The 15,132-nt window shown below is 55.8% G+C and overlaps 1 protein-coding gene across 1 annotated transcript; it reads left to right on the top strand.

Annotated features, from left to right (window-relative positions):
* Positions 1 to 268: 268 nt before the first annotated feature.
* Positions 269 to 2,662, top strand: LOC130519830 (splicing regulatory glutamine/lysine-rich protein 1-like; the record flags this gene model as incomplete). Its single annotated transcript, XM_057023423.1, has 2 exons — positions 269 to 316; positions 2,555 to 2,662. Coding segments are annotated over 2 exons (156 nt in total), but the record flags the coding sequence as incomplete, so codon positions are not given.
* Positions 2,663 to 15,132: the final 12,470 nt, after the last annotated feature.

The following is a 15,132-nucleotide window of genomic DNA, read 5'->3' as shown; positions in this document are numbered from 1 at the left end:
CCAGGCCGCCGCGGACGAAGAGAGGCGGAAGAGAAGGGAAGAAAAAGAGGGAAAGAAGACAGAGAGGAAGAGAAGAAGAAAGGAAGGAAGAAGAGGAAAGAAGAAGCGAGGCCAGCAGACAGAGGACGGAAGAAGAGGAAAGAAGACGCAAGAGGAAGAAGAAGAAGAGGAAAGAAGAGAGGAAAGAACAAGAGGAAAGACGAAGAAGAGGAAAGCAGACGAGGAAGGAAGCCGCGGAAAGACAAAGAAGAGGAAAGAAGAAGAGGAAAGAAGACGAGGAAAAGAAAAGCGGAAAGAAGCAGAAGAGGCAAAGAAGAAGAAGAGGAAAGAAGAAGAAGAGGAAAATGATAAGGAGGAAGAAGAGAGGAAGAAGAAGAGGAAGAAGATGGAAGAAAAAGAGGAAGAAGAAGAAGAGGAAAGAAGCAGAGAGGAAAGAAGAAGAGGAAGAAGAAGAGGAAAGAAGAAGAGGAAAAAAAAGAGGAAGAGAACGAAGAGGAAAGACAGAAGAGGAAGGAAGAGAGGAAAGAGAAGAAGAGGAAAGAAGAAGAGGAAAGACGAGAGGAAAGGACAAAGAGAAAGAATCCGAAGATGAAGAAGACGAAGAGTCAAGAAGCGAATAGGAAAGCAGCTCTGATAGCTTCCTAATCATCTCCTCTTCATCTCCTCGAATCCCCATCTTCCATCTCCTCATCTTAAACTTCCACGCTCTCTAAATCATCCTATTCATCTCCTCTTCATCCTCCTTCAGCCTCCTCTTCATCCACTCTTCCATCCTCTCCTCTTCCATCCTCCTCTTCCATCCCCTCTTCACATCCTCCTCTTCCATCCTCCTCCTCTTCCATCCTCCTCTTCCATCCCCGGTACAGGCGGAGGAGAACTTTTCCTTAATGTCCCAGTTGTGACCCGACGTTCCAGATGGGACAGACGTGCGTCGGGGTTCCGGTTCAGGTTTTTCCCGTCTATATTTCCGAGCGGCGGTGGGCGGCCGCCGAGACGGCGGCGGGAGGGAACCAGAATAGGTCCTTCAGGAGAAGGTGGCGATGAATGGGAGGTGTGAGGTGGGCGGATCACCGTAGGAAGCCGGACATGTTGGAGAACATTTGGGACGCCGCACGCACACGGGAAAAGCAGGCCGCCGCCACGAGTGGCGCCGCTCGCCTGTAGGTGTGATCCTCGCCGGAGACGCCTGGAACACGGCAGGATCCACCCAGACCTCAGGTCACTGCGTCATGGCAACGGCTCGACCTCTCCTCCAACCAGACACTCGGACAGACCTGAACCAGGAACCCCTTCTTACTGGGAACACTGGGAACGTGAGGGGGCGGAGCCGGAGCCATGATGCTTTTCCAGTCCAGCGCTCGTCTGAAACAGGAAAACGTGCACGTGAACGTGGACGCGGAGACGGGGAAGAGCTATTTTAGAGACAGGGAGCAATTTAGCTGCACTCAGCCGGCGGCCACGTGTCCTTAATGGACAAGACGGAGGACGGAGAGGGATCGGAGCGCCTCCCAAATATGTGCACAGCGCACGTAGGCCTCGAGGCCCTCCTGCTGGAGCGGGGGGGTCCCCCCCCCGGGGGTGAAGAGCAGCAGCGTCCCCCCGCCTGAAGAATCACCAGCCTGATGCGGCTGGACGGAGGACAGCTGTGTGACAGTGGACACACACGTCCAGCTGTCCAATCACATCACAGGCTCCATTAGTCCCAGGAACCACCCCCCCTTCCACCGTCTGCTTTCAGGACAACTGAGCCAGCTCGTCCTGGTGAGACACGTCTGTCCACGCAGAGCCAGGCGGACAGGGGAGGGAGAGGGGCGCCTCCTGATCTGGGTCCCAGACCACTCGGTGTGTCCAGCCTGACCTTGGATTTGACCTTTGGGATGTGGGTCGATCCATTAATGGTTGATGGTTGAGGAGGACAGCGAGGAGGACAGTGAGGAGGACAGCGAGGAGGACAGTGAGGAGGACAGTGAGGAGGACAGGGAGGAGGACAGCGAGGAGGACAGCGAGGAGGACAGGGAGGACAGGGAGGAGGACAGTGAGGAGGACAGCGAGGAGGACAGCGGGGAGGACAGGGAGGAGCACAGCGAGGAGGACAGCGAGGAGGACAGCGAGGAGGAGGACAGGGAGGAGCACAGCGAGGAGGACAGCGAGGAGGACAGTGAGGAGGACAGCGAGGAGGACAGCGAGGAGGACAGGAGGAGGACAGCTAGGAGGACAGGGAGGAGGACAGCGAGGAGGACAGCGAGGAGGACAGGGAGGAGGACAGTGGGGAGGACAGGGAGGAGGACAGCGAGGAGGACAGGGAGGAGGACAGTGAGGAGGACAGCGAGGAGGACAGCGAGGAGGACAGGGAGGAGGACAGTGAGGAGGACAGCGAGGAGGACAGCGAGGACAGGGAGGAGGACAGCGAGGAGGACAGGAGGACAGGGAGGAGGACAGTGAGGAGGACAGCGAGGAGGACAGCGAGGACAGGGAGGAGGACAGCGAGGAGGACAGGGAGGAGGACAGCGAGGAGGACAGTGAGGAGGACAGCGAGGAGGACAGGGAGGAGGACAGCGAGGAGGACAGCGAGGAGGACAGCGAGGAGGACAGCGAGAAGGACAGGGAGGAGGACAGGGAGGAGGACAGTGGGGAGGACAGGGAGGAGGACAGGGAGGAGGACAGGGAGGAGGACAGCGAGGAGGACATGGAGGAGGAACAGTGAGGAGGACAGGGAGGAGGACAGGAGGAGGACAGTGAGGAGGACAGCGAGGAGGACAGTGAGGGGGACAGGGAGGAGGACAGGGAGGAGGACAGCGGAGGAGGACAGGGAGGAGGACAGTGAGGAGGACAGGGGGAGGACAGCGAGAGGACAGTGAGGAAGGACAGCGAGGAGGACAGTGAGGAGGACAGCGAGGAGGACAGGGAGGAGGACAGGGAGGAGGACAGGGAGGAGGACAGCGAGGAGGACAGGGAGGAGGACAGCGAGGAGGACAGGAGGAGGACAGGGAGGAGGACAGGGAGGAGGACAGCGAGGGGGACAGTGAGGAGGACAGTGAGGAGGACAGCGAGGAGGACAGTGGGGAGGACAGGGAGGAGGACAGGGAGGAGGTCAGAAGGCGTGATGATGTCACCACAGCCTGGAACCGCTGCTTGGATCTCTAAAGGTGCTTGTGGGACCTGGTCCCAGTTGGGCCCCCCAGGGTGGTGAAGGCATCTCCTGGTTCTCCCCAAACCGTTTCAGAGGTCTGTCCAATGGTCCCATCGGAGACGTCCTGTCCAGGACAGGGTGGACCAATCACGTTCCTCCCGGTTTCCCGTCCTCACTAAAGTGAGACAGATGCTTCCGTGTCCTTAATTCTTCCGCCTGAACAAACGCGTGACGTCTCATCTCCACTCCAAAGGTCGTTCCTCCTGGTTTCAGTCCTCAGCAGACAAAAATCAATCTGGTTGTCTGCTGAGCTCCAGCAGCCGCTCTTCTCCTCACACGTTCCTCCCATTTTTCCTGACGTCCTCTCTGAGGGTGGTGGAAGGTCATGGGGGGTAAAGGTCAAAGCTGACAGCCTGTTAGCAACGCTAGCAACTGGGCATGGATGGATGGATGGATGGATGATGGATGATGGATGATGGATGATGGATGGATGGATGGATGGATGGATGGGTGGATGGATGGGTGGATGGATGGGTGGATGGATGGGTGGATGGATGATGGATGGATGGATGGATGATGGATGGATGATGGAGATGGATGGATGATGGATGGATGGATGATGGATGATGGATGGATGGATGATGGATGGATGGGTGGATGGATGGATGGATGATGGATGGATGGATGATGGATGGATGGATGATGGATGGATGGATGGATGGATGGATGGATGGATGATGGATGATGGATGGATGATGGATGGATGGAGGGATGATGGATGGATGATGGATGGAGGATGGATGGATGGATGGATGATGGATGGATGGATGGATGGATGGATGATGGATGGATGGGTGGATGGATGGATGGATGGATGGATGGATGATGGATGACAGGACGTAGTTTGAACTTTAGTTTAGGAGATGAAACGTTTACGTTTGTTTATTTTGTGTGTGTGTGTGTGTGTGTGTGTGTGGTGTGTGTGTGTGTGTGTGTGTGTGTGTGTGTGTGTGCGCTCGCCTTGCACTAACGACCCCCGAAGAGACGCAGAGGCGAACAGCAAAGTGGGGGGGCTGAATCAGGATGGATGGGTGAGGTGGAGGAGAAACGAGGAGATATGGAGCCAGGAGGGACGAAGAGGAAGAAATTAGAGCAGCGGAGAGAAAAGAACAAAGATAAAACACATGCAATTCAGCCAGGATGCTCCTGTGTGTGTGTGTGTGTGTGTGTGTGTGTGTGTGTGTGTGTGTGTGTGTGTGGTGTGTGTGGTGTGTGTGTGTGTGTGTGTGTGTGTGTGGGTGGTGTGTGTGTGTGGGGGGGGGGGGGGCGCATCAGCCTATTGTCTCTCACACACTCATACTTGTACTTCTACCATTGTAAGGCCCAAGAGCCAGCCCCTCAACGTGACCTCTGACCCTGAACCCAGTTCTCACCTGAAACTCCAAAGCAACTCTGGACCCTCTGACACACCTTTGATGTTGTGAGGACCAGCCTAGATGTCTAAAATGTCCTGCGTACGTGAAGCAGGAAGACGTGTGATGGACACAGGAAGTGTCTCTGACGGTGGTCGCGGTTCCAGCTGGAGCTGCTGGTGGGTCTGAGAGTGCACGTGCACGATCAAAGAGACACGTTTGAAGGTTCCAGATGAAAGCCAGCAGGTCCGACTCCTGACGGACGAAACTGGACGCTGAAAAATGAAGCACAAACGGAATCAACGCACATCAAAGGTGGATCAAAGCCAGAGGGCGTGGCTGTCTAAAGGGGGAGGGGTGACATAAAAGGGTCTGGAAGAGTTTGTGAGTGTCATGAGACACGAGATCCCTGCGTCCATGTGTGAGATGTTAAGGATCAAAGGGTTTTAATCAGTAGTTTAGAGGTTCTTTGATGCTGATGTGAGATACTAAAAGGGACCAAGTTGGTGAGGACGGCAGCTCAGATTCGTCTGAGGTTTACTTTGGATCAACTCAGAGCTTTATTTATTTATCCTCTCACACACACACACACACACACACACACACCACACACACACACACACACACACCCACGTGTCATCGGGGTGTGGAGTTACCACAGAGGAGCAATGAGATGAGGGTGGGGGGTTTCTGTTTGTCTTCACATTGATCTCCACCTCACCTCAACACAAAGGTTGCACACACACACGCGCACACACACACACACACACACACACACGCACACACACACACACACACAGATATATTTGCTAAGGCCCTGACTTCGACCGCCTGACCGATCAAATTAAATCCAGATCACCGCAGTTCTCAAAGGAAACACACACACACACACACACACACCACACACACACCACACACACACACACACACACACACACACACACACACACTCTCTCTCTCCCTCAATGGATCTTTAAATGAAATGTTGAACAATTGGACAAATGTCACTGAGAACCTGTATGTAAAAAGATACATTTGTTGGATTTTGTGTGTGTGTGTGTGTGTGTGTGTGTGGTGTGTGTGTGTGTGTATAATGTCTTCTGCCTGCTGTGTCAGCCTCCGACAGCACTGATGTTTTGTACCCACAGAGGAAATAAAACTACAGCTCACATCTATTCAGCTCCTCTCTCTCTCCCCCTCTCCCCCTCTCTCCCCCTCTCTCCCTTCCCCCTCTCTCTCTCTCTCCTCTCCCCCCTCTCCCCTCTCTCTCCTCTCCCCTCTCTCTCCTCTCCCCCTCTCTCTCCCCCCTCTCTCTCTCCCCCTCTCTCTCCTCTCTCTCCCCCTCTCTCCCCTCTCCCCTCTCCCCCCTCTCTCCCTCCCTCTCTCTGGGCAGGAACAAACTCAACAAGCTGGTTTAGTTTTTGGTGTTTTGCCTCCACCTAGTGGACATTTGTCCTCACTGCAGCGAGAACAGCATCGGGCTCTTCGTCACTTCCGGCCACAACTTATTATGGCTCATCCCTGCCCGTTGAAGGGGGCATTGACCTCTAGGGGAGGAACCTCATCTTGTTCAGATGCTGGATGTTGGAATGTTGGAATGTTGGGATGCTGGAATGTTGGGATGTTGGAATGTTGGGATGTTGGGATGTTGGAAGGACCTCTAGGGAGAGGACATCTTTACAGCAGACAGAGACACTAGATCATCCTGTGCTGCCATGTTGACCCCTCGGTGAGACGCCACACTGGACATAAGACTGGACACACACACACACACACACACACACACACACACACACACACACACACACACACACACTCACTCACTCACTCACACACACACACACACACACACACTTCAAACTAAAGGTCTCATTTGAAGCCCCGCCCCCCCGCTCCGATAGGGCTGCTGGGGGACCCTGGAGGGACCCTGGAGGGACCCTGGAGGGACCTTGGAGGGACCCTGGAGGGACCCTGGAGGACCCTGGGGGACCCTGGGGAACCCTGGGGAACCTTGGAGGACCCTGGGGGACCCTGGAGGGACCCTGGGGGACCCTGGAGGGACCCTGGAGGGACCCTGGAGGGCCCTGGGGGAGGTGCTGACCCGACCCGGCAGGATTCGTACCTCAGAATGTGAATCAGCCTTGTGTAGCGTTAGCACGTCGCTACATGGATGTAGCTCCAGCAACACTGTTGTTGTTAATTTGATGAGTTTTATTAACATAATCTCAAATAACGGCGCCAGCTAACGAGCCTTGACTGTGTCACATGACCGGCAGCGTGCAGCGTGATTGGCTGGACGTCGGAGGGACGCCGACCTTTGCTCCTGTGTGTGTTTTAATGTTTTTATTTAAATGTCACAGATCTGAGCGATTAGAGATCAAAGGTGTGATCGTGTCATCGGGAATTCAGCCCCGTTTGCTAGCATCCCCGTTAGCCGCGAGCCTGGAGCAACTCAGGAGGTTGTTGCTCCAACTTAAGAGTTAAAGTCTGTTTCCTTCCCTCAGGCGCCATAATTGGCTTTCACACTTTCACCACCACCAGATTCACAAATTTCAGCTGAGACAAACACACACACGCACACACACACACCACACACACACACACAAACGCACACACTCACACACAGGTGACGGTGTGAACACACCTCCGTCTGGATCTCAATCACAGGAATTCTCACATCCAATCTGAAAAGTTACCTGCAGACACAAACAGCGGAGACGCTCGTTGCTGCCTCAACTTCCCCAAAGCCACTTCCTGGATGCGAGAGGTCAAAGGTGAAGCTGCAGCTGAAGCTTGTGTCGACCAGTGGGGCAGCAGAGACCTGGGAACTGGTTTCCTGTTCCTCCCAGTCCAACAGCAGCACTGGTGAAAGTCCTGGAACATTAGCACAGCAGCCGTAGCATTAGCGGGGCAGCAGTAGTGTTAGTGGGGCAGCAGTTGCGTTAGCGGGGCAGCAGTAGCGTTAGCGGGGCAGCAGTTGCGTTAGCGGGGCAGCAGTTGCGTTAGCGGGGCAGCAGTAGCGTTAGCGGGGCAGCAGTTGCGTTAGCGGGGCAGCAGTAGCGTTAGCGGGGCAGCAGTGGCGTTAGCGGGGCAGCAGTGGCGTTAGCGGGGCAGCAGTTGTTTTAGCGGGGCAGCAGTAGCGTTAGCGGGGCAGCAGTGGCGTTAGCGGGGCAGCAGTGGCGTTAGCGGGGCAGCAGTGCGTTAGCGGGGCAGCAGTTGTGTTAGCGGGGCAGCAGCAGTGGCGTTAGTGGGGCAGCAGTGGCGTTAGCGGGGCAGCAGTGGCGTTAGCGGGGCAGCAGTTGTGTTAGCGGGGCAGCAGTAGCGTTAGCGGGGCAGCAGTTGTGTTAGCGGGGCAGCAGTAGCGTTAGCGGGGCAGCAGTGGCGTTAGCGGGGCAGCAGTGGCATTAGTGGGGCAGCAGTAGCGTTAGCGGGGCACCCTCCCACCTCGTGGAGCTGTGGCTGACCCAGGGGGGGCTGCAACTCATGCCTCCCCCAGAAGGGGGCGCTGCACAAGCGTTTCAAAGGCGTCTCACAGCTACTTGACATCAATGATACATTCTCTAATGTTGTCGTGTTTGCGCCAGCAAAGCGAAGCTAAACGATTTTCCTGCGTCAAACAGGAAAGTTAGCAAAAGTTTAAATGAAGCGTCGCGTCAAAAGCGGCACGTTCTCGTCCCGACATCCGCCCGCCGCCGCCGCGTCCCAGCGTGTCTGAGCGGAGCTTTAATAGCTGCCAGCGTGAAACACTGATCAGCCAAGCACATCCGCCGAGTGAGATCCAAGATGGCGGCGCCACGCAGAGCGGCGGCGCGAGCGTGTTTATGAGCACGTTAGCTGCGCGCGGGGCTTGTTAGCGCTGGGTGTGACCGCGCCATCCATGGCGGTAATGTGGGGAAGACAAAGGAGCTCGTGCTGTGAGCTATAAGAAGACGTGTCAGAGCAGCACGCGCTCCGCCACGTCTCAGCGCTAATGTATGCGCGTGCGTGCACGTGCGTGCACGGCTGTTCTTGCTCCCTGAGCTGTCAACATGCGGCCTAGAACTAGCGTGGTACCTCGGCCAACGCCACAGTCGGGCAGGGACCCGAGCAGGAGACCGATGACCTCACTGACCTCCTGGTCTCCTCAGACCTGGGTCCAACCTGGAGCCCTGGTGGTCTTAGATGGACCAGGACCAGTTCTTCCAGTGTCCAGCTGTCCTTCTGTCCCCGCTACACAGCCTCGTTAAATGTTCTTATTTATTCTTCCTGAATCAAAGATTTTAGAGGGAACAGAGGAGCCACCGCCACCTGGAACTGCGGTTGCTTCCGCCGACGCTAGAGGGCGCCAGAGGCCCGGCCGAGCGGCGCCTGGTCACGTGATTCAATCAGCGCAGATCAAAGGATCCGGTTATGATGGGAATGATTTAGCTACACAATTATTACACGTTAAATAAAATGTATATAAAGCAGCTTTAGGAGTTGTGACGGAAGCCCAAACGTCTCACACACACACACACACACACACACAACACACACACACACACACACACTCACACACACACACAACACACACACACACACACTTACACTCACATACTCACACACATACTCACACACTCACACACACACACACACACACACTCACACACACACACAACACACACACACACACTTACACTCACATACTCACACACACACACACACTTACACACATACTCACACTTACACACATACTCACACACACACACTCACATACATACTCACACACTCACACACACACACACACTTACACTCACATACTCACACACACACACACTTACACACACACACACAGAACATCACTAATCTATTGTGCTTTTAAGATCAATGCATTAATGCAGTGCTGCAGGCCAAAGTAGATTTGCATGTACAAATGCATACATGCATGACAGCAGAATACACACAACACACACACACACGCACACACCACACCAACACACACACCTGTATCTGTCTCAGCAGTGCTGTGACAGATACAGGTGAAGCTCATGTGTGTGAGTGTGTGTGGTGTCTCTCTCTCTCTCAGAGGTTTTGTTTGATTTCAATCATTTTAACTCCGTCTTCCTTTTCTCTCTCTCTCTTTTTCTGTGTCCTTTCCCTCCGTCCCCCCCTCCATCGTTACCTGTCCTCCATCCACCCCCCCACTCCACCGTTCCCTGCCCCCCCCACCGTTCCCTGCCCCCCCCCCACTCCATCGTTCCCTGTCCTCCCCCCCCCACCGTTCCCTGCCCCCCCCCCCCCCCCCCCCCCACCGTTCCCTGCCCCCCCCCTCCTGCCTGTGAAGTCCTATTTGTTAGCACAGACAGCAGGTTAGCATTAAATATACATGGGGATTGTCAGCCGGTGGCGAACACAAAGGTGGCCTGGGCCTGGTGGGATCCAGGCCGGCCCAGGCTCAGGGAGTGGGGGGGGGGGCGAGTCCTGCGGGACCCCCCCACCAGCCCACACAAACCTCATCGACACCGACAGCCGGAGAGGAGGTCAGAAAGACACAGATGCAGGCGTATGCAGATGCACACGAGGCGCCACGGCCCGCCTGGCACATCTGGCGTCCACGGGGGCGCCGGGTGACGTGCAGACGGAGCCCCTCGTGCCCCCCCCCCCGCCCCCGCCCCCGCCCACTCTCCCTCTCCCTCACCCAGATGCACAGAGAACAGGCCTCCGGTCTCTGAAGACCCAAACACATGACAAACAGAACATTTGCTCTTCGTTATTTATAAGAACACAGACGCCGCCGCCGCCGCCGCCGCCGCCGCCATCTTGTGCTAATCTGCACTTCAGACTTGGAGAAATCATTCCGGAAACACTTCCTGTTTTCAAAATGGCCGCCTCCACCAAAGGTCTGCGTTAGTATCTCAACAACCTTTTAGAGTCGGACCCCCTGGAGGGTTAATGGCGGGTCTGGTAACAAGCTCCGCCCCTTCCCTCATGGCAGGCTGGACCCGAGGACACAGAGCGAGCCCTAGCGCCCTCTAGTGGACCGGTGGGCCGACCTCCTGTACGACACAAGAAAGAAAGAAAGAAAGAAGAAAGAAAGAGAAAAGAAAGAAAGAAAGAAAGAAAGAAAGAAAGAAAGGAAGCTAGCTCAGCGTAATGAAGAGGCCAGTGTGGAGGCTAGCGCTCCCACAGAGAGGCTGCTAGCCTCGGAGACATGAAGGGACGGGGGGGACGAAGACGGAAGAGTTGGACGTGGAGAGAGCAGGATAAACACTGAACCTGCTGGGAAGCAGCTCCCACTGGCGTCAAAACTCAGATTCAGAGGGAATCTGTGGAAGTTCGGAGCCAAACTCCCGATAAAGAGGGACCATGATCCTCAAAGGACCGTCTGACCACCAGGCCACGTAGCCCCGTTGCCAAGTCGGCTCCCTTGCGCCCCCTACTGGCAGCGGTGGGTGCGCTCTGCCCCCCTCCCCTGGAGACGTGGCCCCCGCCACTGTGTGTTTCCTGTTAGCTGGTGAGAAAGTTTGCTCTGTCTGACCTAGCGGCGTCCTCGCGCGCTCTCGACCCTCCGCCGCCGCGGCTGGAGACGTCACCTCCTCCACCACCGCCGTCTTCGTCTGACCCCCCCGACACCGCGACCTGGCGCTGCCCCTCCCCCACAGAACCTCCCACTTCTCACCTCCGGAGGCGTTTCTGACGGATGGAGATGTCACTCCACGGCTCTCCGCCGTTAGCGCTTGAGGTGTCGATGTCGGCTAGCCTGACAGCTAGCCTGACAGCTAACCCCTCCAGCTAACCTGACAGCTAACCTGACAGCTAACCCCTCCAGCTAGCCTGACAGCTAACCTGACAGCTAACCCCTCCAGCTAACCCCTCCAGCTCCCATCACCATGGTGGTTCTGGTCCAGCCCGGTCTGGTTCTGCTCCTCAGCACCTGCCTGTGAGGTTGTGGTCGGTGTGTTTGGGCTCTGCTAGCATTTGACCCCTTTACGTGATGTCGTGTCTGCAGCCGTCTGACTTGAGGACGGTCGTGCGGTCGTGACACGACCTCCACGTAATCGCCGTCTCCTGCGGCTCTGCCGCCGCCTTTAACGCTCCTTTTACGTCTTATTGACGATTATTTTGGCACCAAACAGCAGCAGCAGTTTAAATCTTTGTCAGGCTGGAACAGCCATCTCTGGGGAGGGCGGGGCCTGGGGCGGGGCCTGGGGCGGGGCCTGGGGGCGTGTTCCGATGACTTGCGTAAATCCGGTGGGGGCAGGTGGAGAATCTCGCAGGTATCATCTAGAAGTCGTGAAATGTAGCAGGAAACAAGCACGACGTTAATTTCTTAATTGTTTGTTTAGCGTAATTTCACCGTGACGGGAATAATTAACGTAAAAAAGCTCGTTTTTCCTGCTTTTGTGAAACCTCAGTGACCCGACCATCATTAAGAGATGCTAGCTCAGGCTAGCTCCTTTTTTAGCCCCTACCCTGGAGCCAGTAGGTCTCAGACCCCAAAGAACTGGTCAGAACCATCTCAGGTGACTCTCCCCCAGACCTGAACGGATCACGTGACCTGGTTTGACCAGAACCTGCGTGGTCACGTGACTCTCTCTTATCAGCCTCATCACACAAATCGTAGCGTAGCTGCAAAAACTGAATATTTCACATTTTCTAGGGTCGTTTGTTCTCGGCTCCGCTGTGAGACTCGGGGGGGGGGGGCGTCCGAGAATTATGGGTAAAAAACTGGAACACAAAAAGGAAAGCATTGTTTACAGTCTTTAAGCGCATGCAGATCAAATGTGGACACACACACACACACACACACACACACACACACACGCAGCGGTACTGAGCACCGCGTGCAACCCCAAAGCTCATATCCAGCATTCTAATAAACCCCAGAACAGCGGTCGTCTGGCTGAAACACACTCATAAGCATAAATGACCCACGGACGCGCGCGCCAGCTCAAACATGCGAGCTTCAAACACACACGCGCGCGCACACACACACCTCACCGCACCGCACGCGCGACCCCTGCGCGACAGTCAGGGGGTCTCAATGAAAAGACCAAATCTGAATCTCACAAGCACAAAGGAGGACGCGCACGCACGCGGACACGCGGGATAAAGGTAATTTATTTCTCTCTGCAGAAACGGAGGGATGCGCCGCGCGGGTCGCGGAGCGCGTGCAGCGGCGGAAGCGTCAGCGGGAAAACTCATTACTGCCGTATTATCCCTCCCAGCCAATGGCGGGCAGGTATCTGCCAGGTGCGGCTCTCTGTTGATATCTGCCCCATTGTTGCCCCCCCCTCCTCGCCCGTTGCCCCCCCCCCCCCCGCGGCTGCCCTCCGCCGGATGAAAGCCCGGCTAAGCCGCGGAGGTCGTGCAGACTGGGGCGGGCCAGCGGGCTCCGCGTGTCCTCTAATCCCACATCGTTTAGCGGCCCACCTCGCGCCCCCCCCCCCCCCCCCCCCTCCCCCCGGCCACCTTTGTTCCGCTTCCTCCTCCAGTTTGGTCCCGGTTCTGAAGGTCCCTCCTGGTTTTTGATCTGCCCACTGACCTCTGTCGCTGGATAATTGGAGTGACGTGTCTGTGACTGTGTCAGTGACGGTTCAGCCGTGCTGGTTCCTGCTGGGGGGGTTCCCAGACCGGACTTCCATCCGGTTAGGGTGCGGGCGGGTCGGCGCCAACAGAACCGTCACACCCAGGAAGCATGACATCAACAGCCAGGGACACGTTCAGCTAGCATCACGGTTGCTACACACCTGTGTCTGTGATGCTGTTGCTACCTTTAGCGTTGCCGTGTTAGCCCGCTAACATCAAAGCTCTTCAGAAACACACACCCCTGCACTTCCTGTTGTGTAGTTTTGTCATTGTTGGTTAATCTTGATTGGCGACGAGGACAATGCGGGACGAAAACACAGCTAGGCTAACAGCGACGCAGCTGCAAATCAAGCTAGCGGTGTCATCAAGAGGTGGAAACTTCAAACCCAAAACCAACCGTCGGTCGTCGCTGATGAAAGGAAATGGAAACTTTACCGGAGAACAAAGAGGAGGGGAAAACACCACGTAAGGTTTTACGCTCCGCCGACCTGAGCGGCGTCTTCAGAGGACACTAACGAACTGAGAGAGGAAACACATGCTAACAGCCACAAACAACCAAAAACAGCTATTTCATCTCGCTGCAGAACCACGACGAGCCTCAGGTGTTCTCCATCATTCACAGCTTTGATCTTCTAACACACACACCACACACACACACACGCACGCACACACAGACACACACACGCCAGTTTGCTAGCCTGTCGCCCTCTGTTCTCTGCTTTGGTCCATGCTTGTCCTCCATTTCAAGTCTTTTGGAGCAGGTCTCCTACTGGGTCCAGGTCTGGGTCTTCGTCCACCAGCTTTGGAGGAGTCCCCCGTTCCTATCTGGGGGTGTTAGTTAGGGATGTGCTGACCCGTGGGAGGTGTTGGTGGTGGTCCTGTCCAGTTCTAAAGGAAGGAGACCTGCTCCCCAGCAGGCTTAAGGAATTCCTTGACCTGGTCGTCCCCAAAGACCAGTCATTTTGTGTCCCGGACAGGTCCATGAGGGACAACCTTTTTAATCAGGTCCAAAAGACACGGATGTACGGTTAAATTTAACCTCTTCCGATCAAACTAAGATCTAGACTGTCAGGGTTCTTGCTACCCGGCCTTCCTCAGCACCCCCTGCTGGTGGTGTCACCGTATGCTGATGACACCAATGTCTTTGTTAGAGATCAGAGAGACGTGGACGACCGGTCCGACGGGTTAAATCCGGTCCGACGGGTTAAATCTCTCATCATGTTTAGGGGGACCTTCCCGGGTGGTCCCTATAAAAACCTCCGGTCCAGGAGACCTTCGGTGGAGCAGAAGCAGATATGTGGTGGACCTTCTCCTCCCAGTGTGAGACAGTTTACCGTCCCTGTGTCCAGGGGTGGGGACGCTGGTCAGAACCCCCCTTTACACCAGCCAAGTGTGTCAGGTGTCCACCCAGAACTTTCCTGAGTTCTGACCTTCCTAGAGACAGAGCGACGCCAACTGGACCACCAGAAGGTGTTGCTAGGAGACCAGACGTTGTGTTGGTGTTGGTGGCTCAGGAGATGTGGAGAGAAGGAAGAATCGGACCGACTGTTGCCGGGACGCCGTCGCCCGGGCTCTCGTGTGGGCGCCGGCTCAGTTGTGGCTCCATCGTGATTCCAGGGGACCGAACAGATAAAAACGTGTCTTTGTACAACAATAAATCCTGAAAACGAGCTGTTGAATGCAGCGCGTTCCCCACCTGCCAATAACCAGAACATCCACGGATCCCCGGGCATCCGGCCCCCGCGGACGTCCTCGCCGGAGTCCGCCGCCACAACGGCGACAGTTGGCAGAGACGCACAGGAAGAGACACAGAAACACGTGTTGTCGTTAGATGAGCAAATGCTGAAATCCACGGGTGGATCCAGTCTCACTGGGGGGGGGGACGACGGGGGGGGGGGGGGGGGCGAGGGGGGGGCGAAGCCCACACACATCAGAACCACAGGATTCTACCACAGCAGCTCTGAGTTGGACCCAGACGTGGTTCTGTTCAAGATCAAGACGGGTGTAGGACAGCCGGAGACGACCCACACGGACACAGTGGAC

This window comes from Takifugu flavidus, unplaced genomic scaffold, assembly GCF_003711565.1.
Source record: "Takifugu flavidus isolate HTHZ2018 unplaced genomic scaffold, ASM371156v2 ctg221, whole genome shotgun sequence".
Lineage (NCBI taxonomy): Eukaryota > Metazoa > Chordata > Actinopteri > Tetraodontiformes > Tetraodontidae > Takifugu > Takifugu flavidus.
This window is presented reverse-complemented; position numbering and strand designations above follow the sequence as displayed.